General features: G+C 48.4%; 1 protein-coding gene across 2 annotated transcripts in view; it reads left to right on the top strand.

Annotated features, from left to right (window-relative positions):
• The window catches only part of ZNF185 (zinc finger protein 185 with LIM domain), a 66626-nt gene that overhangs the window by 33509 nt on the left and 9864 nt on the right, over positions 1-23253 (top strand). For both annotated transcript variants that reach the window (XM_019664258.1, XM_019664257.1), the window contains 6 exons: positions 2183-2278; positions 3156-3245; positions 7910-8104; positions 18016-18210; positions 21101-21211; positions 22286-22366. In XM_019664258.1, coding sequence (XP_019519803.1) covers positions 2183-2278; positions 3156-3245; positions 7910-8104; positions 18016-18210; positions 21101-21211; positions 22286-22366 — 768 coding nt within the window. The remainder of the gene's footprint in view (positions 1-2182; positions 2279-3155; positions 3246-7909; positions 8105-18015; positions 18211-21100; positions 21212-22285; positions 22367-23253) is intronic.

Consider the following 23253-nt stretch of genomic DNA (forward strand, 5'->3'; position numbering starts at 1 on the left):
TAGTGCCTTCTTGCTTCTTGGCTGAGCTCTGAGAACCAGCTAGAAGGAGGTCCTTCATCCCTGCTTTCTACCATCCCTTCCAGAAGCCCCAAAGCCTTCTTTTCCCACCCCATCCTCCTCCCCTAGCCGGCTCTGCTCTGAGCCTCAGTGAGAGGAAAAGCAACATCCCTAGTGAGACAAGCATGTCTAGCTGGGCTCTCAGTTCTTAGACCTGGGTGGCGACAGAGACCACTTTCTCAGGTGATTTGGGGAGTAGCAAGGCCCCACCTATCCCCACGTGGTTCCAAACCAGTATGAGTCATCCCTGGTATGCAGATGTTGGGACAGATAGTTCAGCTCTGAGCTGTGCTAGAACCCTTATGGTTCAGAACAGATGGACAGAGAGGAATGGCAAAGCCAGTGTCTGCAGAGAGCCTGACTGCATGCTGCCGGCCAGCACCCTGCCCTAGGGCAGTCTGGCCGGGGAGGGCACCCCAAAGGGGAGCCCCTCCCAACTGCTTTCCCTACTGGCCCTCCTGCTGCCCCTGCTTCTTCAAGCCCACTGGGAGCCCCCTGCCCTCACTAACTAGACTACTTTGCAACCAATGCCTGGATCAACAGTTCAGACTTCAAAATCCAGGAGCCCAAGTCAACATGGGAAGGGGACAGCAGGCCCCAGCCTGTAATCACTGGGCCTCAGCAGGTGCCCAGAAATGTCACTGAGCTGGGGCCCTCAGTTCTCTGAACTGCCACTTGTGGGCAGAACTGTGAGGGAGCCAACACCTGCAGCCTGCATCACTGTGTGCTGGACAGCGAGTCGTGCAGACCAGCTCGGTTGGCTGGTGGCTGTCGTGGAGACTTCTGGTCCAGTGTGTTTGGACCTCAAGTTAACTTGCAAAATAAGCTGAAGAATATTCTAGATTTCTATGATTTTTAACCCAGTCTTTTATGTTGACTTGCGTATACTGATTTTTTTTTTAAAGATTTTATTGGGGAATAGGGGAAGGGGAACAGTGATGGGGAATTGGGGAAGGGAAACAGCCAAGCTGTTGTCCTTCAATCTCAGCTGTGGAGGGCGCCGCTAGCTCAGCTCCAAGTCCAGTTGCCATCGGACCGCCCGTCGGCAGCTCAGGGCTGCTCAGCTCAAGGTGCCGTGTTCAATCTTAGTTGCGGGTGGGCGTAGCCACCATCCCATGCGGGAGTCAAACCGGCAACCTTGTTGTTAGGAGCACATGCTCTCACCAGCTGAGCCATCCTGCCACCTGTTGGCAGCTCAGCGGCAGCTCAGCTGGGGTGCAGCTCACTGGCCCGTGTGGGAATAGAACCGGCAGCCCTGTTGCTCAGAGTTCACGCTCTTAACCAACTGAGCCACTCGGCCGGCCCCCCCCCCTTACTTATACTTATTTTGATAACAATTTGTAACGAAACTTGCCTTTCCCCGTCTTCCCAAAGAAAAGGTTGTTTCTCATGGAAGAAACAACCACTTGCCTTTTCCACTAATTTTCATGAGTTTACTTAATAATTGAATTTAGTGATTACGGTTGCAAGTACAACTGGTGTAAACGTGTTTGGAGCCAAACACTAGGGACTGTTCTGTGAGTGTGCTACGTAATGAAGGATGCAGGCTTTCACAGCTGACAAGGTGCCCTGTGAGCTGTGACTGCTCGGCGTGCTGTGAGTGTCAGTCTGCCTGAGAGATGGAGAATGTGACTTACCTCTAGGAAGGCAGGCTAAGAGCACCCACTCATTCTGTATAAAGTTTATGGATAGAGCTAGACGGCAAACGGCCACAGGGCCCAGTAATAATAACGGAACACTTTAGCCCATGTTAGGGCCCAGACATTATTCTAAGTACTTGTCATCTATTAACTCATTTACCCTTCTCAAAAAACTTATGAGGCAGACATAGATATCCCCATTTCACTAGTGATAAAACTGAGGCCCAAGGAGGTCAGGTGATATGTCCAAGGTCACATAGCTGAGAGGTAGCAAAGTGGTGATTTGAACCTGGGCAATGTGCCTCCAGGGAGCATAGACCTAACCACTAGGCCACACTGCCCTGGTGTCAGGCAGCTGTGAGATATGAGTATTATGCCCTGAGAATCCATTCAAGCATCTCCTCAGTCCCCATCACCTGTCAGGAGGGAGCAGACATACAAACACGAAATCCTAAACACAGCCTGGGCTTGGCCTCGTTCTACAGGGTGTGCTCCGCTGCCGCCCCCGCCCATCTCCTGGATGATCAGGGTGTGCACAGTGCCAACTCTCAGCCTCGCAAACCTGGACCGGAGGCCACCAGGTAAGAGTGGGGTGACTGTCTGGTGACTATTCCCATTGCCAGACACAGCCTTCAGGGTCCAGCCTCAGCTCCACTGTCCCAGAATCCCCCTCACACATCTCGGCGCCATGCCACCTTCCTATCAGGTGATCACCACAGGATAGGGAAGGTTGGGAGGGGCCCCGACCTGCAGCTGGACACACCCACTGGGGACAGTGTGGGAGGGGGACAGATGATAAGTCTGTGGGATCCTGACAGCCCAGCACCTACCCACAAGGGCCCAAGCTAAGGTGGCAGAGGGACATCAGGAGGCAAAGCTTGGGAAGAACCCTGCTAGGAAGTCTCAGTGAACCTCTCCTGTAGGGACGGCAGCCTGGCCCAGAAATTTGGAGTCGGGGAAGAACTCCAGGGAACATGTGGAGGCAGCTGGAGAGGGCACATGGCTCCAAGGGCATGAAGGTGCAATGGGAAGAGGTTGTGCATTCCCAGGCTGCAGGCTTCTGCCCTATTTCATCTACCAATCCACCAGTGGGAGTGGCCACCTTGCTGTGGGTGTGTGGACCATTTAGTAAGGGACCATCTTTCTGGGATCCCAAGACGTGTAGGTCAGGCAAGAACACTGATATCCAAAATCAGGAGGCTTCCTCAGAGATCCCTAGCTGGTCAAGGGCGGCGCTTTGTCTTGAACTCAGGTGTTAAGGCCACAGCCAGGGCTCACGAGATGTTATCACACACAGTGATGCCTATGCCACACCAATGGCAGGACTGAGAGGCCAGCCTTTACTGACAGACATAGGCCCCCCCTTTCCTGTGAGAAGGCAGCTGGGAAGGGGAAGAACAGGGCCCCCAGTCTCCTTTGGTCTGAGACCTCAGCAGGCCTGTGTGCTTCCTCCCTCAGCTCCAGTACTACTTTGGGCTCTGTTGTCCCAGCTGACAAGAAAAGTGACAGCCCAGCAGACCTGGAGGACATGACGGCAAACTTGAAGGGGTAAGGCATCAGCAAACAGTGCTGAGCTTCTGTGGTGCAGAGAGGCAGCTGAGGTGTGCATTTGCCTTTGGCTGGAAAGGCGAGGCCAGTGAGGCATGTGAGCTGGCCCATGGCACATGGCAAGGGCCGAAGCCCCAGCCGGAACCCTCTGGCCTCTGCCTCTGGGTCCATAAAGCCTTCCACTGCACCTTCTTGCCTCCAGCCAGGAAGTTCTCCATAATCAAGAAGTCACCCACTCTTTCAGTCACCAACCACTTGGACAAGCACCTGCCCTGTGCTGGAGGCTGGAGCACACAGACAAATCAGACATGGCTTATGTAAGGGGCAGGATGGGTGCAAAGCCCAGCCCAGAGGAACAATAACGTATACTGGAGCAGGGGAAGGGGGGCATGCATGATGGCTTCATGGGGGAAGTAGCTTTTGAGTTGAATCTTGAAAGGTGAATAGGAGTCCTCCAAGCAAAGGGAACAGGATGTACAAAGGACTCTAAACAATCTGGAATTTCCTGGATACTGTATGTAGCTGTGTGTGGCTGGCGCTGAGGGTCCTTGTGGGGGAATAGTGGAACAGGAGGTTCGTCAAGGGAGGCATGGCTGACTGGCCTTTAATACCAGATATTCTTAAAGATGACAATAGCTACTTAACTTTGGGGAACCTACAGTGTGCACAGCCCTCTGCTCACAGCATCTCATACAGTCCTCCCCACAATCCTGGAAGGCTTGCGCCTAATTAGAATGAAGAACAAAAACCAGGAATGCAGGTCTCTGTGCCTCCTGGGAAGAACAGCGCTCTGAAAGAAATAGCCAGGATACTGAGATAAGAGTGAGGGCAGTGAGGAGGGCTACTACTTAGATGAGTGGAAGGAAGTGACTAAGGTGAGCTCAGGAGGAGAAGGAAAGAGCTGCAGATAGGAAACTGCAAGCCTAAAAACCCTGCAGTGGGAATACCCTCAGCATGTTCCAAAGCATAGAGTGGCTGGAGCCTAGTCAGTGAGGGGGACCATAGATGGTGCAGGGCCTTGGTTAAGGCATGCCAATGACACAATAAGGAGGTTGGAGCTTATTTCAAGTTTTAAGCCAACCAGAAACATGGTCTTATTTAGGTGTTTAAAAGGGTAGTGCATTTTTGCATTTTCATACCACACTGAAGTTACTTCTTTACATTTGTGACCTCCACTGGAGCTGAGATGCTGGGGGGTGGGGGTGGAGACAACAGATCTCTAAGGTATGAGGCCCTGTTATGTGAGATTTTGTTTCAAATTGCACTGACAATTAATAGAGTGAAAACAATAATGGACACCTATAGTGTGCTCTGCTAGTTGCTTTACAATCTTCCCAGCAGCCCTGTGAAATGAATAAGATGGGGAAACTGAGGCAAAGAAAGTTTAAGTGACTTATCCAAGGGCATACAAGTGGCAGAGCTGAATCCCAATGCAGGAGGAGGTTTTAAGAAAACCCTCAGGAAAAACTTTAAAAAGCTAACTTATGAAATCTGTTCTTTGGAGCCTATTTTTAAGACCCAGAACCAGTAACTCCCAGCTGGTTAACGTGTAACGCATGCTGTGTGCATGATCTCGCCTAATATTCCCCAAACCTGGGTAAGAATCTGGCTTCTGATGCAATGTTAACAGTGGAATAAATAAAGAGGGCTCCTGTGAGGAGCAGAGCTAGGAATACAGCCCAGATCCGGCTAACTCTAGAGCCCAGGCTTTGGATCTGATGTGTAAAAGTTTCCAAAATCAATACAAACTTTCTTGAACACAGTGTTTCACAATTCTGGCTGCACTTGAGAAACACCTGGAAAGAGTTTTTTAAAATAAAAAAGCTTCCTGAGCTCCATGCAGAGATTAAATTTAATTGTTCTGCGGTGGGGCTCTACCATTAGTGTCTTTTTAGTATATGTGCTGCCGAAGCAAGCACCATTAATGTCTTTTTAAAAGCTCCCAGTTCATTCTCCTGTCCAGCCTAGGCTCAGAACCATTGTTGTACAGTACTGGTTCTGAACCAGGAGCATCTGCCGCCCCTCCCTTCCGGCTCACTTGGCAATGTCTGGAGACACTATTGGTTCTCACAGCTGGGAGGAGGGTGCTATTGGCAAATATTGGGTGGAGACCACAGGATGCTGCCCAACGTCCTAAAAAGAATGTACAGGGCAGCCCCCATCAGAGTTACCCAACACAAAATGTCAGTAGTGCCGAGGTTGACAAACTCGGTTCTAGAGCTTTCACGATCTCTGTGGGAAGCCAGAAGATTCTGGACTGGGGAAAAAGGGGTGGATTCAAAGAGAACCCCCCACCAGTCTTCCTGGGGGCTGGGCAGCAAGCGCAGGCGCATTTGCACCTAGTCCAGAGTGACATCTTCCTAGGTGCGCCTCCTCGTACGTGTCCCGGGACCGTGTGTGTGTCTGCGCCTGCGCCGGGCGCGTGCGAATGCGCCTGCGCATACAGGGTGCTTGCGTGTGCGCCTGTGCGTACTACGTACGTGTGAGCGCATGCGCCTCCGCCCGGCGTGAGCACCTGGCGTGTGTACGCGCCTGCGCGGGCCGCCATTTCCTACAGCCTTGAGTTTGTGTCGCGGTACCTGTCGGGAAATGCGACCGTCCACAAAACGAAATGGCTGCTCCGGTCGAGCGAGCCCTCGGCAGCGCTTCTCTTGTGGCCGTGCTTGCATTGGCCGCCAGATGGCGCGCGAGGATCACAGATGGACCGATAACACTTTTGAGGCCACCCTGGGTTCCTGCTGCCCTTCCCCCGCTGGTCTGCTGGACCAGGTGTCTCACTGGCCTTGGGTTGAAGCAGGCCCCACTGACCACGTGTGGAGCATAACCATGGTCTGGGCGGAGGCAGGAGAGAGGAAGGGAGTTGGTTGCCCGCAAGGAGCCAAAAGGGGCTCCTGTGGCCCAATCCCGTTTGGTCGGGTGCCCTGATGTCGGTCGTCCCTGGACACTGGTCTTCAGAGCTGTCTGAGGGCAGGAACTGTGGACACGTGGGCAGGGCAGCCGGACCATCCACCCAGAAGGACCCCCATCCCAACGCGCGCACACACGGACCTGCCTGCTCTGAGCTTTGGGGCTCCTTGGGGCTGGGCTTGGTTCCTAAGAGTAGGGTGAGGAAGGGTGATGGGGGTGGGCGGGAAGACCTTTATGTTCTTTGTGGGGGGGTGTGTGAAAAACTAAAGTTAGCTTGCTTTAAGGCCTCCTGAAATGTTAACATGAAGGTGGGGAGAGGAAGGGGGAACTTCAAGGCCTGAGGAAGGGGGAGGAAGGGGGAACTGAGGAATGTTGGTCTTTAACCTTTTATTCCCCAGCAGAAGCAAAGCAGGTGTACAGAAGCAAAAAGAGCTGTTAGTTTTTTGTGAAATGGTCCAATCCAGTTGTGACAAGACTACTTCTGTAAAACATTTTTAATATTTCTCTTGCAACCCATTTCTTGTAAAGCTAGGCGTTTACTGTCCTAACGGGAAGTTCTGCTTAGAGTCTAGCTGGAGTAGCTGAAGTATGATTTTTAAAACTGAGTCTGTCCAGCCGAGTCTGTTCCACCTAGGGTCCGGGCCGAGATCCTTACAACTACTCCCGTGTTCTCCCAGCTTGAAGGCAAGGAGCCTGCCTACTACAGGATTAACTTCCATAAATAAAGAGTCCCAGGGCTGGACGTACCTGGTGGTGTGGTCTTGTTCTTAGGTAGCCCCACCATTGATTGAAGGCAGGCTGCTGATGTTGGGAGGTTTGAGCCAGGATGGTGAACTAGAGTTTAATTTTTTGGAATGCCAGGCTCAAGCTCTTGACTCAGTCTTTCCCTCTGGCCTAGTGGTCATATGACATTTTTGGTGCCTGAGGCCACCAAGCAGCAGCACCGTCATACAGGATAGAGGCTCTGGAGGAGGCACCAGCAGAGAGAACAAGGCCCGTGGAAGCACCTCAGGATGGGGATGGTGATGGGAGGGGTGTGCAAGTGTAGGTGTGATGTGGGGCCAGGGAGGAGGGAAGACCTCCCAAAGGAAGCCACTCCCTCGTTGCTGGATTCGGGGTGGCAAAAGCATCAAAGGCTGAGGCTCCATCTAGTACATGTGGGGATGAGCTTTGTTTGATAAGACATAAAAGCTTTGCCTTCTAGACAGATTACTCAGAAGGAAATAAAGACCATTTATAACGTTTTATTAAGAACAGACCAACGACTCAGGACAGTTTTGTTATTTCAACAAAAAAGGAAGCCAAATTTTAGTTATGCATCAGTATAATATTTGATGCTAGAGCTCTTATGAGAAAATCTTGTATTCTCATTAAATTGTAGTCAATTTTAACCATGATAAGTAGCATTTCTGCAAACCTTTTACAATTTTTTAAATATCCGTTTACATATTTTTTGGAACCACTGGTTATTTGAATTTAGGGCAAACCTATTCTCTTTTTTCCTTAACAAAAACATATTTGCATATCTTGCATACAAAGTTGTTCCCCTTTCCTTTTGTCGGTGGAAAGGAGTAGCGGTGCTGGGGTCCTCCTGAGGCGGACTGCTCCCCGAAGTGGGGGTGGTGCTGGGCTCCTCTCTGCCCCGCCCTCCAGGAGAGGAGCCCGCTGTGTCCACAGGAGATGACATCAGCGTGCAGTGGGTGAGCAAGGACTAGTCCCACAACACCCGCTCCATAAGGGCACTCATTCTTCCTCAGTGCCTTGGCTGGTTTTGAGAAGAATGCGGTCACCAAGCTGGGAGAGACCTGGCAGGACAGGCCTGGAGCCCCCAGAGGTGGCCAGGGGGATCCGGCGGCACCCACCCAGCAGCCTGCAGACCCCAGCACCCCAGAATGGCAGAGCAGCCCCAGAAGACCCAAGCAGCTCCTGGAACTGGAGAGCCAGGCCGGCAGGTAAGAGCTACGCTGTGCTGGGCTTCTGCCTGCCCAAGCTGGAATTTTGTCGGGCCGTGACCCAAGTGGGGCCTGCTTTTGCCCCATGTCCATGCCATTTCCTGACACATGTGTCACACACCCAGGTGCTCAGTCTCCTATCCCGTGTGGGGTTAGAATGGGGACTTCCTGGGCATGGAGCAGTGTTGAGGAGTTTTCTGTGGTGCAAGGATCTGGGATGAGGCCTGTGATGGAAACAGGTGTCTGTCGCCAGAGTAAGAAGCCCCGGATAATTCCTGAAGTGTGGTGAAGGAAGATGGTCTCCCACAGTATTCACGCATTGCAGGTTGGGAGTCCCAGGGGGTGTGACGGCTCTTCGTGTGTATAAAATGGCACTGCCAGATAATGGCGGGGGGTGAGTGAGAGAAAGCAACAAGGTGAAGCAGAGAGAGAGAAGGTCAGAGTGAAAGAAAGAGAGCGTGAGCGAGCAGGCACTAGAGAGGGTGACAGTGGCATTGGGGCTGGCAGTGGGATTGTGATGGCTGATGTGTTGGTGTGTCAGTGTGCATGAGTGAGAGGGCAAATGTGACTGTGACTAGAGGTGACCATGGAGTATGTGCTGTGGTATTCAAGTCAAGGCTCCCCTGACAGCATCTGGCCTGCTGGCCCCTACACACACTGACGGGCGTGTTGACATGTTGATAGATTATTAAGACACAGTGGGCTTGTATTGCTCAGAGATTTCAGAGGGAGCGAATTAAAGCACTTACCACTTCTACAGATGCAAGCAAATGGTTTCTCACACAATACAGAAATGCTAGGAAGGGGGAGCTAAGACTCTCGCCACCCCAGAAGACAGGAGATGGTACCTGTCCTCTTGCAAGGATAAAATACAAATGTTAATCCGCCTTCATGGTACTGGGGCTCTTATACCATAGAGGTTCTGTAGTTAGTTAGATAAGAGGCCATTTTTCAGGCCAGGATCAGCTGTAAGATAACAGGTTTTCTTATTTAAGAATATCCAAGTTGGGGCGGCTAGTTAGCTCAGGTGGTTAGAGTGCAGTGCTCTTAACACCAAGGTTGCCGGTTCAATCCCCACGTGGGCCACTGAGCTGCGCCTTCCCCATCTAGATTGAAACAACTACTTGACTTGGAACTGATAGGTCCTGGAAAAACACACCGTTCTCCAATAAAAACTTCAAAAAACAAAACATCCAAGTTCCTGACTCCTTTGCCCATTCTTGGTCCCCAGGCCCTGTAAGGGCCCAGACCAAAGATAGTGAACAACTTTGGACTTTCTGTCACATCACATGGCTTCCTACACCACTGAGTGTTCCGTTTAGCAAAAAGTGCAACCCATACATGAAAGCGGAAGCAGTTGGGTTTCTTTTTGGTTGGAGCGGCTTTCTTTACAGGTGGGATGAGGTTTGAGCTGGATGGTTTTGCCAGATGGATATGCTTCAAAGGAAATACAGAGCCAGAGTGGATATAGTGAAGGAAGGGTTAATTGGTGGCTTGGTGAGAAATGCTGAGAGGGGGCTGGGCAGGCACCTGCTCCTCAGCTGAGGAGTGTGACTCAACTTCTGATGGCCCAGGGGCCACTGACAGCTTTCACTCAGGAGAATGAGATGACATACAAGATTTGTAGGAAGATTCCTTCCAGCTGCATGTGTAGGATCAGGCCAGGGGTTATACCCCAAGATGAGGCAGGAGACCAGTTAGCAGACTTCCTGCTCAGTCAGGGGGAGACGTGAAGAGGCCACAGTCTTGCTGCCCTATTAAGGGTAAAGGTGAAGGAAAGTGGTAGCCAAGGCTGCTCCCGAGATTTCAGGGTTGGGCAACTGGGTGGATGGGGTGGGCCCCAAACTATGACAGGAACTAGCTAAGGGCCAGCGAGGATGTTGTGGGGATGCTGTCCAGCGATATTATAAGGTCATATAGATGTACAGCCCGGAAAGTTCCCCTTGAATTGTCTGCTGCTCTCCACAAGCAGCTGGAGCCAGCCATCTAGCACGCCCGTGAATGGGTCAGTCTGTGTGGTTCAGGAATGCAAGGGGAACCTTCCTTTTCACCTCTACATGTAAAGCCATCCGCTTCACCAACCAACATTTATCTCCATTTTCTGCTTTTCATTTGTCTCAAAAAGAAAAAAAATGGAGGTTATTAATTACTGGCCCTCCAAACTAACTGAGTATATACAATGAAGAAAGGCAAGAAATGAGAGACAAAGGCACATGGGTCAGAATTCTGGAAAATAAGACGGAAGAGTCTTCTAGAGGAAGAGGAGCTGAGGAGGGGTACTGAGAAACAAAATTCTGGATAAATGGAAGAAACTGAGAAGAGTATAGTCATGGAAACCAAGCCGAGCTGAGTGAACTTGCTTGTGTGCTGTGGACCCTGAGATAGGCTCACCAGATTTGGCAACTTAGAGCTTATGGCTGCCTTGAGGGGGGCAGGTTGGGGGAACAGGAAGGCCATGGTTGGATTGTGGTACATGGAGGAGGGAATGGTCTGTAAGCTGCAGTTGGTGGAGGTGCACAACTCTTTCTAAAATGTTGGCCATGAAGCGATGGATGTGGGAGGGGTAAACGGATAAATAGCTGGAGGATGAAGGGGAGGGCATCCTAGTATATGTGCTTACGTGCCCAGCGGAGGAAATACCCGCCAGGTAAGGTGAGTTTGCTGTTTGAAGACAGTGAACAAACCTGAAGTTGAATGTCATGGTGAGGGCTGGTGGTAGTAGTTTCTAGATCCTTGGGCAGGAAGGAGAGGGCTCTGTCTCTGAGACAGGAGGGAAGGCTGAGTGTAGATGTAGGTTGGAAGGCGGAGGAAGGAATGAGCAGAATAATGTGGGCACCTTCCTTTGTTCTGTGAATTAATGAATCACACATTCCATAATTAACCCAAATTTTATTCAGTTACTAGTTCCTGCCAAACCATGTGCTAAACACCAGGGGATACAAACAAATAAGACTTGTTCCCTACCCTCAAGGAGGTCACAGTCCTAGACAGTGGGAAGTGCTGTGGGTATGGAGAAGGTATTATGGCAGCATACTACAAGGATCATGTGACTTGGCTGGCCTCATCTAATCAAGGAAGGCTTCACAGAGGTGTTAGATGTCCCTCTTGAATAAATTTGCAAGGAGGCGAAGGAGGGGTCCAAGCACAAGGAGAATCTCCTGTGCTTAGAGGGTCAACAGGTAGCACTGTAGCATGTTTAGGAAGTACCCTGTAGTTTGATATGGCTGCAGTTTATGGTGAGAAGGCAGTGGAGGAGTTGATGTTGGGCAGATGATGTGCAGACAAGAGTTAGCCTAGCAGGTCTCAGACTGCTCTCCTTAGAAAGGCCTGCTTGCAGGGAGAGTCCTTGGCTGGCCTCTGGGAACTTGGACGTGTAGACAGTTTATTACACTGATATGAACCTTTTCCTAAATGATAACATAAGGCTAATGGCCTAGATTGCTTGTACAAACAATGTGCTTTATGCTGAATCTCTGATTGCCTTCTGGGAGTCTGGAATTTTGGTAGGTGCCAAGCAGAAAATGCCTATATGGGCAGCCCCCAGTTGAAACCCGGGGCTGTGACTAAAAATGCCACCTTTTCATCTTGCTGATTTTGTTTGGTATCCTTTTGTGGTAATAAATCTTAGCCACGAGGACAACTATATGCTGAGTCCTGAGAGTCTTCCTAGAGAATCACTGACTCTGGGGGTGGTCTTAGGGGCACCAACACACTTTATCAATCTAATAAAGGATAAAAACCACATGGTCACAGACAGATGGGCAAGGTCAGATCCTTATGCCATAACGAGTACTTGGACTTTCTCCAGAGGATAAAGAGGAGCCAGTGAGGTGTCTTTTTAAATTGTAAAATATCCATAACATAAAAATTACCATCTTAGCTATTTTAGATGTTCAGTTCAGTGGCATTAAGCATTGGGTTGTTGGAAAAGTCATGATGTATTTTTCTAAGTTTTTCGTTGCAAAAATGTGTCATGATTTTTCTGGCAACCCAATACAGTCACATTGTTGTGCTTTCATCCTCACCATCCATCTCCAGAGCTCATTCCATCTTGCAAAATTGGACTCTGCCCCTTTAAACACTAACTCTCCATCCTGCCCCTCCCCCCAGATCCTGGTACCCACTATTCTGTTTTCTGTCTCTTCGAATTTGACTATTCTAGAGACCTCCTGTAAGTGGATTCATACAGTACTTGTCTTTTTGTGACGGGCATCTTTCACTTAGCATAATGTTTTCTAGGGTTATCCATGTTGTAATGTGTGTCAGAATTTCCTTCCTTTCTATGGCTATATAATATTCCATAATATGAACATTCTACATTTTCTTTATCCATTCACTGTCAGTGCTCACGTGGGTTCCTTCCACCTTTTGGCTATTGTTAATACTACAATACACATGGGCGTACAAGTATCTCTTTGAGATCCTGCGCTCAATCATTTTGGGTATATACCCAGAAGTGGAACTGCTGTAACATATAGTAATTGTATGTTTAAGCTTTTTCAGGAACCATCATACTGTTTTCGACAGTGCCTGCACCATTTTATATTTCCACGTACAGAGCCAGAAAAGTTTTAAGCAGGGGAATGATATGGTCAGATTTGTGCTTTCGTTATCTCTGTGGCAGCAGTGAAAATGGACTGGAACTGGGTAGAGTGGAAGCAGGGAAAAGAGCTAGGAAGCGGTTCCAGTCCTCTAGGTAAGAGATGATGGGGCCCTAACTACGATAGCAGCTGTGTAGATGGAAACAGAGGGAACTGTTAAGTAACTATAGTGGGCCCAGAATTGGGTGACTGATAAGACTTGGGGGAGCAGTGAGGGAGAGGGAAGTGTCATATCAGAAAGCCACATACCTGGCTTGAGTGGCTGGGTGGAGTGTGTGACCCCTCTTGGCTCAGGTATCTCCCAGCTGCCACTGCACTTCCTGGAGCTAACCGAACAAGTGTCCAGTCCATGGCAGTCCAAGCCAAGTCCAGTCCAAGCCAAGGCAGCATGTTCAAACAGGTTGGCAGATAGGGACCTCTGACCCAAGGCTCTGGCTTCCAAGTGGAGACTCGACCTAGGACAGGCTGGGTAAATCACTCTGGCATACTGCTGTGTTTCTGAGGTGGGCAGCAGCACCTTTCAAGCACACTTACTCTCTTCCTTTTAGTAATCCAAGTCCTGGAGCATGCTAGGGTGTGGCCATGGACAAGTTCTCTTTCCAAAGCCGGCTGGGTTCTCCAGTCACTGGCATGTCATCTCAGTAGACTAGATTCATCAGGGAGTGGCATTTGGAGTCTGTGTGCCAGGGGATTAAGGACCACTTACTGCTAATAGTCCCTCAGCCCCAGTCTGGGCACGTGCCAGGAGGAAAACCAATAGGTACACCCTCCTAGTGGACGAGGCTTGACTAGCCTGGGATGCCAGGAAGCACAGAGTGAGGCCGAGAGAGGACTGCAGGGATGTAGGCCATGAGAACAGCAGAATTGTTAGGGAGCATGGATGGAGGATAGGAAAAATCCTTGTAATTATTTTAGAATGTCTGAATTGACCAGGTGAGAATCCTCAAGAGCCCAGACAGAATAGGAAATTTTCATGGGTGGGCCAGTTATTATTTCACCTGGGGATGGTTGATGTAATCCAGCTGGAGAAAATCAGAGGGCAATCAGTGCAAGGGTAAAAAACCTTAGCACGTGAAAGATTGAGTTCTTCCATCAGTTTGGCAAGCTTTAATTTTTATAGTCCACTAGCTCTATCATTTCAGATGACTGAGGATGATAAAGACAATGTCATTTGTGGGGCAGAGAAAAAACTTGTTGTATTTCTTAACTGGTGAAATGGATTTCACAGTCACTCGAAGGAGCCAGAATTCCCCATGTGGGAATATTTGTTGTTCTAACAAAAGTTTAGCAACAGTGGTGGCAGTGGCCCGTTTAAAAGGGAAAGCTTCAAGCCAGTGAGAGGCCAGGCACATAGTAAGAACATATTTAAAACCATGAGATTTAGGAAATGAATGAAATCCAATTGCCAGTGAACAAAAGGTCCTAAACATCTGTGTATTAACAAAATTCCATAGGTAAGCGATGTGAATTTCCAAGTGAAAACCACTGGTCTAGAATACATTGGATTTAAATGGAAAAAAATAAAATTGTGACTAAGTTAGCATTTAAAAAATAATAGAAATTATGACTAATAACACTGTGCTGCTGTTGTCTAATATCAGGCAAGGCAGCACCAGGATGCTGAGAAACACAAACATATCATGGGCCGGGAACACACTGACAAATCTCTAAGAATTTTATATAATTTTGGAAATATTTACATAATTAACATTGTACCCATTAAAATTTAATTTAGGAAAGACTCAGCATTATTTGGGGGGAGGACTGGATAATGCTTCCCATTCAATTTATACAGTATTAAATGAACTTAATTATTTCCAGCAGTTCTCTTGTTACAAGGCGACAGAACAAATAAATCCCTTGGGTCCCCTGGAAAATCCTACTGTGAGTGTTAGATGTAAAAGATATTTCACATTTAGTTTGGGGAATGCAAAATGTCAACTGTTATCAGAAGGTTTGGACATTTGATTAAATAAGATTATGGGATAGTGAGAAGTAATACTTGATTATCTATTGAATCAAAGTGACAAAAAATTAAAGTAAGCATAGGAGGTAACACGATTGTAAAGACTCTTAACTCCTTTAAAATTAAAAAGCCCATTAAAAATAACTGAAGACATGATGAAGTCAACATGAAGCATTTGTTAGATAAGACATAAAAGCTTTGCCTTTTAGACAGATTACTCAGAGGGAAATAAAGAGCATTTATAACCTTTTATTAAGAACAGACCAACAATCCAAGAAAGTCTTGTTATTTTAACAGAGAAAAAGCCAAATTTTAGTTATGCATCAGTGTAATATTTGATACTAGAGCTCTTTTGTGACAATCTTACATTCTCATTAAATTTGACCATGACAAATAAAATTTCTTTTCTGCAAACCTCTTATAATCTTTAAAATATCTGTTTACATTTTGACTTAACATATTTTTTTGGAACCACTAGTTAATTTAGGACAAAGCTATTCTCCTTTTCCTTAACAAAAACATATTTGCATATCTTGCATACAAAGTTGTTCCCCTTTGCCATTATTACTTTTAGTAGTCTCATTTATACATATTGATTATAATTGTTAACTATCAGTAACTTCTATTTGACAGAGAAAACTAGGAGTTATATCATTTTGAACTGTCATATACAGCATTTTCTAGCAGACCGGTAAAGCTTTTGAATATATCCCATTAAATTTCATACTTATATACATTTTTATAGTATATTTTTTCAGTGTGGACAAATGAACACATTTATTAACAGATCCAAATACAACCTCTCTGTTCTACAAAAAAAAATAAGCAGAAAGTATGTAAACTTAACATTAGGCTTAGTAACTAATGTTTCATTATTTTATATTACTTAGAAATGATCTAGGTATTTAATGAATATCTATTAATTAAGTTTAGCATAAGTCTAAGGTTTTAAATTACCAAAGACCTTGGAAAGTGTCTTAAAGCTGACATATTATAAAACATAATTACTGTTGAAATAAAATTTTCAGAATGACTCAGTTTAGTTAAAAGCAAACTTATATTTTTATAATCTTAAACATTTAGTAGATGTAATACTAGCTTGTTTGACTAGTAAACCTGTTTGACGTTTAGGAAGAATATACCCAAATAAAATAAAAATATTGCTTGTGTTAGATGTAATGTTTATAACTCACAAGACATAGCTTTTATTTGTATTAAACTAACAACATTAAATTAGCCTTGCTTGGCAAAGATTTACCTAAATTCATTGAGCTTGAATTTTTAAAACATTTGGGTTAGTTTTTATACGAATACTTTTTCTTTTTTACATTAAAAGTATTAGACGCTGTTTCTTTAATTTATGCGAGTTTGGGGAATATTTAATTTATATAAGTGCTTATTTATCTCTAAGTCAATTGGAACAAAGGATGAGGGATTTTGTAAGTGAACTTGGTAATGCTACCAAGAGGTAAGAAAATATTACAACTGTATAACATATATATATATATATATATATATATATATATATATATACAGATAGAAATGAATAGAGATCTTATGGTTTTAATTCTAAATTTCCAGGCATGAGTCAGGTATGAACACAAAAATACAAAATTCACTGGTTCATATAAGAGTTGACTCTTGTCTTTGACTCACTTTATATTTTATCAGAATTGTGTTTCTGGCAGATGGGACAAGCTGAAGTTACTTGCTCAATAAGAAGGCTAAAGCTTCCTACTAATATTTGTAGAGGAGGCTTTTAAGAATTTTTTTACCCTGATATGTAATCTTATGGAGACAATAGATTAAATTTTGGTTGAGGGACCAAGAAGAAACCAAACATCAGTCAGAGTGTTTCCAAAGCTCATCTACCTGGATAAAATATCCATAGCGTTTCCAATTAGGTTTTTCAGCCTCAGATGGTTGCTTTGGGAGCGGGGGGATCCCTGAAATCCTGGAGAACCCCCACTGGGGGCAAGGGCCTAAAGGATAACAAATATTGGTATAGACACCTGGGGGAAGGGAGGTCCTTAAGCCCAGATAGTTTGGGATATTGGGAAGCAATAGTAGCTTCCGTGGAAAGTTGACAGGGAGAAGAGAATGAAGAAGTAACAAGACTGAGTGCAGACAGGTCTTTCAAGAAGTTTAGCTGTTGGAGGGAACAGAAGCAGCTGGGGAGGGGGGCTAATATTGAGAAACGCCTTTTTGTTTTAAACATGGATGTTTACGTGATGAGTCTTCGCTCCTGCTGCTATCCCCAGACAGAGGTGATTAAGTGTAGAGGCACGTATGTGATCTGATTGAGCCACAGGGAGGGGGTGAAGTTCCATCCTGACTTCCATTTGTGAGCTGCAAGGGAATCCTAACCCCCTTTTTCATCTGTAAAAAAGGGATGAAAATGCTATTGCCTCGTAATAATAGCAGGTGACTACTTCGCAATAAGGAAGACAAGTTCTAGATGTGAAAACAAAGCGAGCACAGCAATACCCGAGCGCGTGTGCGCCGGCCTCCTACGCGCCTGGAAAGGGGGGATGGCGTGTGTCCGGCTGTGCGTGCCACCATTTCCTGCAGCGTTGAGCTCCGACCGCGGTGCCTGCCGGGAAATGCGACCGTCAATAAAGAAAATGGCGACATAGGCCTCGGCTGGGCTTATTCTGTGGCTTTGCCCGCTCCGGCCGCCAGGTGGCATACGAGGATCACAAATGGATCTGGTTCTATCTCTCAGGACCTTTCCGGAACCTTTTGGGAACCTTTCGGGTTTTTATGGCCCTTTTTCCTCATTGTGGGGTTACCAGCCCTTTTGAGAATCTAGCAAGCGTGACAGTCCTGTTCTCTCTCCGTCGCTCCGACCCAGCCCTCCAGGGCATCCTGGAGGAGAAGCTCCTTCCCAGACAGCGGAGCCCCTGCTGGTCCAGGCCGCATACATGATCTGAGCACTTGGGCTGAGCACCCGGGCTTGGGAAGAATACAAGATGGCTTGGGACCTTGTAGGTAGGACAGATGGACTGGGATGGGGAAGGCTTGGAGAAAGGAGGATAGCAGTGGGAAGAGAGGGATAGGAATGCCACTGCTCCCAGATAGGAAAAGACAAAGTCTTTTAAAACCTCATTGAAGTCATCAGGTGTACTTGGGGATGCGGCTTTTGTCGGTGGAAGGGAGTAGCGGTGCTGGGGTCCTCCTGAGGAGGACTGCTCCCCGAAGTGGGGGCGGTGCTGGGCTCCTCTCTGCCCCGCCCTCCAGGAGAGGAGCCCGCTGTGTCCACAGGAGATGACATCAGCGTGCAGTGGGTGAGCAAGGACTAGTCCCACAACACCCGCTCCATAAGGGCACTCATTCTTCCTCAGTGCCTTGGCTGGTTTTGAGAAGAATGCGGTCACCAAGCTGGGAGAGACCTGGCAGGACAGGCCTGGAGCCCCCAGAGGTGGCCAGGGGGATCCGGCGGCACCCACCCAGCAGCCTGCAGACCCCAGCACCCCAGAATGGCAGAGCAGCCCCAGAAGACCCAAGCAGCTCCTGGAACTGGAGAGCCAGGCCGGCAGGTAAGAGCTACGCTGTGCTGGGCTTCTGCTGCCCCAGCCAGGGTTTTTTTCAGGGTCCACAGCCCAGAGAAAACCCTAACACACTAGGCATGCTGGTTACTTTCTGCAGGTGTGACTGGCTAGGAGCCAGTGAGAAGCTGATGAGCTAGCTGTGAACATCCCAGGGGTAGGTCTCCACGGGCTTTAGTTTGGAGCCACAGCATCAAGTCTGTTAGACCAAGCCTGGCACAGAAACCCATGTTGTCTGAAGACCTGGTCAGGAGAGGGATATGCGGTGCCTTTGCTATTCATGGAGATAGAAGGTCTCTGAGGAAGGCGTGCCCTGGTGTGGATGGGACCTGCCAGGGATAAACGCTGTTCAATGAAGTTGTCTTCTGCCACCACCACCAGTTTGGCCTTGCATGGCAGCATTTGGGTGCTCCCTTTGCTCCCCAGAGATCTTTTCCCAAAGCAGCCATGAGTTTGCAAATAGCCTCATGTAAGCCAGTTGTAGTTAGCGACCATATACACATTGAACAGGATGACCTGGGCCCTGCCTGCCTGCACTCAGTGAGCACACAGTGCGCCAATGAATAAACACGGTAGCAATAACACTATAGTGATAAACATTAGCATTTACCGTGTGCTGAGAACCTGCATGCACAGTTCTCATGCTTTATGTATAGCCACACCATCCCTATGGGGAGGTACTATTATTGTCTCTGTTCTACAGGTGAGAAACTGAGGCAGAGGGAGGTTACGTAGCTTGCCAACAATCATCCAGCCAGGCAGTGGCCTAACAGGGACTAGATCCCAGACAGTCAGAGCCCAGAGCCTGTACTGTATCTGCTGCCTCTATTTGTGATAAGCCCAGAAAAGAAGGAAACAGGGTGTTCTGATGGAAAGAGGTTAGGCAGGGGGTGTTGAAGCTAGGATGGTCTGAGAAAGCTTTTCTGCTAGGAAGGCACAGATTAATTGAGACCTAAAGCACAAGGAAAAGCCAGCAAAGAACCTGGAAAGATGCAACATGGGTAGAGGAAACAGCGTGTACGGAGGTTGTGATGGAAGAGGGAATCAGGAAGAAGAAACTGAAAGAAGGTCCCTGTGGTTGGAGCATAGGAAGTAAAGCAAAGAGGGGATAGAAGACAAGGTTTGGGCGGGGTCAGGGCTGGAAACTTGTAGGCTATGGGGAGGAGGCTACAGGAGGGAGGTAGGATGTTACCTGATGAGGGAGAGGGAGCCCTGCCATCGGAGGTCTCACATTGCTCGTATTGCAGTCCTGGAGGGATCTCCATGGGATTATTTTTTACCTTGCTTCCTCAGCTCCGCTGTCCCCTCGACTGTTGTGTTGGGTGTGAATCACAAAATGCCAGACACTTGTTCAATCTGAAGAGGATGCTGTTTCCTTCCTCTTGTAGTCAGTTATCTTCTCCCTCTCTGGCTCTGTATTTTGTCCCCCATATGTCTTTCCAGGTTCCCATGGGGCTTCCCCTCTTGCCAGTCCACTTCCAGTCTCCATGGTACATTCTTGTATCATAGGGTGATGTACAAGTATGCACAGGGTGACTGGGCACCTTGAAGCCTGGGGTGAGAGGGCAGGTATTCCAGAAGGGCTTCCCGGAGGAGGTGGTGTTATGTGCAAAGGTGCAAGAGAGGTCATTAAGAATGGCTACAGGGCCGGCTGAGTGGCTCAGATGGTTAAGAGCTCACTCAAGAGTGAGAGCTCTGAGGGACAGGGTACCAATTTGATTCCCGGCACAAGCTGAGCTGCCAACAGCTGCCAACAGGAGGCAGGATGGCTCATCTACAAAAAAGAAAATGGCTACAGCTGTAAGTACATGTGACATAGTTTGAGAAGATGAGGCCAGAGAGCTAGGCCGGTGCTAGATCATGATTGTTCTCCTGCTCCCACTCTTAAACTAGTTGAGGTCTTGAGCACTGAATTCTCTGGCAAGGGAGTGATCCCCCCAGAGCCTAGGCCAGGTGGAGGCAGACCACATCCAGAGCATGAACTGAGCAACAGCAGGTTGGAGAGAAACTAAAATCAGCCCAAGGCAGTGTGTGCCCATAAAGCTGGTCTGAGGCTGCTAGAGACTGGGCAGACATGATATGGATGGCACAAGTGAGGCAGGGGTGTCAGTGGCGCCCAACAGGATGCCCTGAATTACACTGGGCAGCTGCAGCAGCTTTTGATATAGGAGTGACGATCCAGGAGCAGGCAGAGTTAGAGCAAGTGAGGGCCTGGCCAGAGAAAGGCCTTTTGAGCTGGCTAAGAGGCTGGATTCCGGGCAATGGGTTGTGTGTTGCAGTCGAGGGGTGGAGACTCGGAGAAACCATTATACCTGTCCGTTTCCCGCCTCTGCTCATCGCTGGTGCCTTCCAGAATGAGCTGCATCCAAGCCTCTTCCTCGGTGATGCTTAAATTCATCTGTCCCTCTCTCGCTCAGCCGTGTGCTCTCTGGCGAGTTCACTCGAGGGTGGGGTGGAGGGGGGCAGCTGATCCTAGGAAGGGGCTTTCCCATCCAGTGAGGGGGTGAGCTGGACTGTATCTGTCAAGTCCCCAGTAGTCCCCTGGATATGCTCTAACCAAGTGAGTCACAGGGCAAGGCCCTTGGCTGCAGTGGGGAGTTCTGGGTAGATACTGGAAGATTGGGTGCTACCACTGACTCACAGTGTGACCTGGGTCACCTGGCTGCCTTTTCTCATCTGCAAAGTCAGTGGTACCACTCATTGACCTCAGGAGCCTTGAAGAGCAAAAGCTCGGTGATTTGCAAGTGTTGTTTCAAAAACATTGGCATGTTTTACAACTTGAAGTGGCAGTCTGGGGATTAGGCCCCTACAACCCTGCTTGACACCTGTTGGTGTCAGCTCTCAGTGTGGACACACTCGCCCCTTCCTCCACTTCTTTCAGGGCGAGAAACCCCTCTAGCTGTATGGTCACGGTTACAGTCACTGCTGCTGCTGAGCAGCCTCATATTTACATCCCAGCCTCCCCAAGTGAATTGGACTCCAGCTCAAACAGGTAAGAAGGGACAACCTGGACATGTTCCCTGGGCTACCTCCTCCCTGGAGCTAAAGGACTAGAAGGCTTTTCTCCCATGTCAGTTCCCTGACATTCGCTCTAGTGCCACCTCCAACTCCTAGCAGCCCATTGGTTAAGGGGCCACATAGGGCAGCCCGAGTCCCTATCCCAGTGAGAAGCTGAGGTGGCACTTCCTAGGGCTCTGCCATCCATAGGACCTTGCTAATAGCCTGGGAAGGCCACAGAAAGCCCATGGAGGCCAGGGCCTATGTCCGTCTCCCTCACGTTACTCTTCATAAAGACAGGTGTACAGCCAGTGACTCACCTGCATCCCTGGCCTCACCTATAATCTTAGAGTGCAGGAAAGGACCCATTGCAGGGAGGCTGAATGAGGTATGTGTCTGGGGGGATATCTGAGGGGCCTCTGCTGATATCAAACTTGGAAATAAGGCCAAATTTGGGACCGTGGTAAGCCCAGCACGAGGCCGACCTGGTTTCCAATGTTGCCAGGGGCCTCTCTAGGATGAAGTGACTTCTAGGCCTCTGGAGCTCCAGGAGTGACAAGGGGGAGATTAGATTGCTGATGGAGATGCACACAGTGGAGAAGACCAACCGTCTAAGGTTGAGGGCTAGACACCCCCTGGTCCTGGTAGAAGGGGGGAGAAGCGCATTCAGAGAGGAGGGATGGAAAGTCCACTGTACTGAAGTCAGGGCGGGGGTGCCTCCAGTAGTGTTGCGATCCATGTAAAGGAAGGCTGTCTATCACCACTGGCTGCAGGGAGGCTCTTTTTAGGGCTTTCGCATCCACACACGGCAAGCTGAACCCACGGGCTTCGGTGTCAGCCTGAGTTCCCTGTGGGCTCAGCAGTCCAGCAGCTCCCATGAGCCACTTTCGTTGCCCAGCAGTAGCTGGAGCACACCGGCACCTCTGCCCCCAGGCCTTCCCATTAGCTCCTGCACTTCCTTCAAACCAGCTGGGGGGGGTCCCAGCCCTGGACCCTTCCTTTGGGCCAGGCCCCGTCCCCTGGAATCTTTAAGTATACTTCTTTCTGTTCTGCTGTGCTCCTTCCACAGCAAAGGGATTCTCTTCGTGAAGGAGTACATGAATGCTAGTGACGTATCTTCTGGGAAGCTGGTGTCTTCACGCTACAGCAGGTAGGAACAAGTCCCAGATCCTACCACATCTTGGCCTTGTCCTATTGGGCTCTGTGTCATCTTCATTCCGGCATTCTCAGTACCTCATCCAGGACCTGGTCCACAGTAGCTTCTATGTAATCGTTTCTTGAAAGGATGAATGATGTAATTGCCCACAGATGTGATTTTTGCATTTCCAGCGGTTCTAACAAACTTGGTGTCTTTGTGTTGCCCTTTCTTATTAATTCATCCTACACCTGACTTCCAGCGCTATCCCTTTCTGTCTGTCTTTGTTTCTTGGTAGACTACAAGCTTTCTTTTGTGAAATACTGGGAGCGTCGCTTTTTACAGAAGTGGCGGGGCCCTTAGAGACCATCGATTTAATTTCCTCCTGTTCTAGAACACAGGGCTCCTCTCTGCAGCTCCCACGCTTTTTACAGCATGCCAGCTTACCTCACTTGCACACACATTTGACTGCAGGTCCTGATACATGTGTTACTTTTCACTCATCATATTTTCTTCTGTTTGCTTCCTGAAGCCATATGGAATGGTACCTCCATGACACATCAATTAAAAACAACCCACACTGAGACAGCACCACCCTGGGAATGGTTTTTATGACACGTCATCCCACTGCTAGGGTGAGGATTGTAGAAAAAGAAGCATCCTGGCCTTCGTTCAGCATTGGGCCTGTGAGAATTCTGAACCAGTTTCACTGGTGTTATGGAATGGTGATCATGGGCATAGGGGTCAACTCCAAGCCCCAGCTCTGCCCCCATTGGCTACATGTTTGGACAATATGCCCAACCTTTTTGAGCCTCAGTTTCTTCATCTGTAACTCCTTAGGGTGGTTTTTCTCACCAGCTTTAATGCAATGTAACTTACATATCATAAAATTCACTCTTTTT

Source organism: Hipposideros armiger, unplaced genomic scaffold (assembly GCF_001890085.2).
Source record: "Hipposideros armiger isolate ML-2016 unplaced genomic scaffold, ASM189008v1 scaffold_419, whole genome shotgun sequence".
Classification (NCBI taxonomy): Eukaryota; Metazoa; Chordata; class Mammalia; order Chiroptera; family Hipposideridae; genus Hipposideros; species Hipposideros armiger.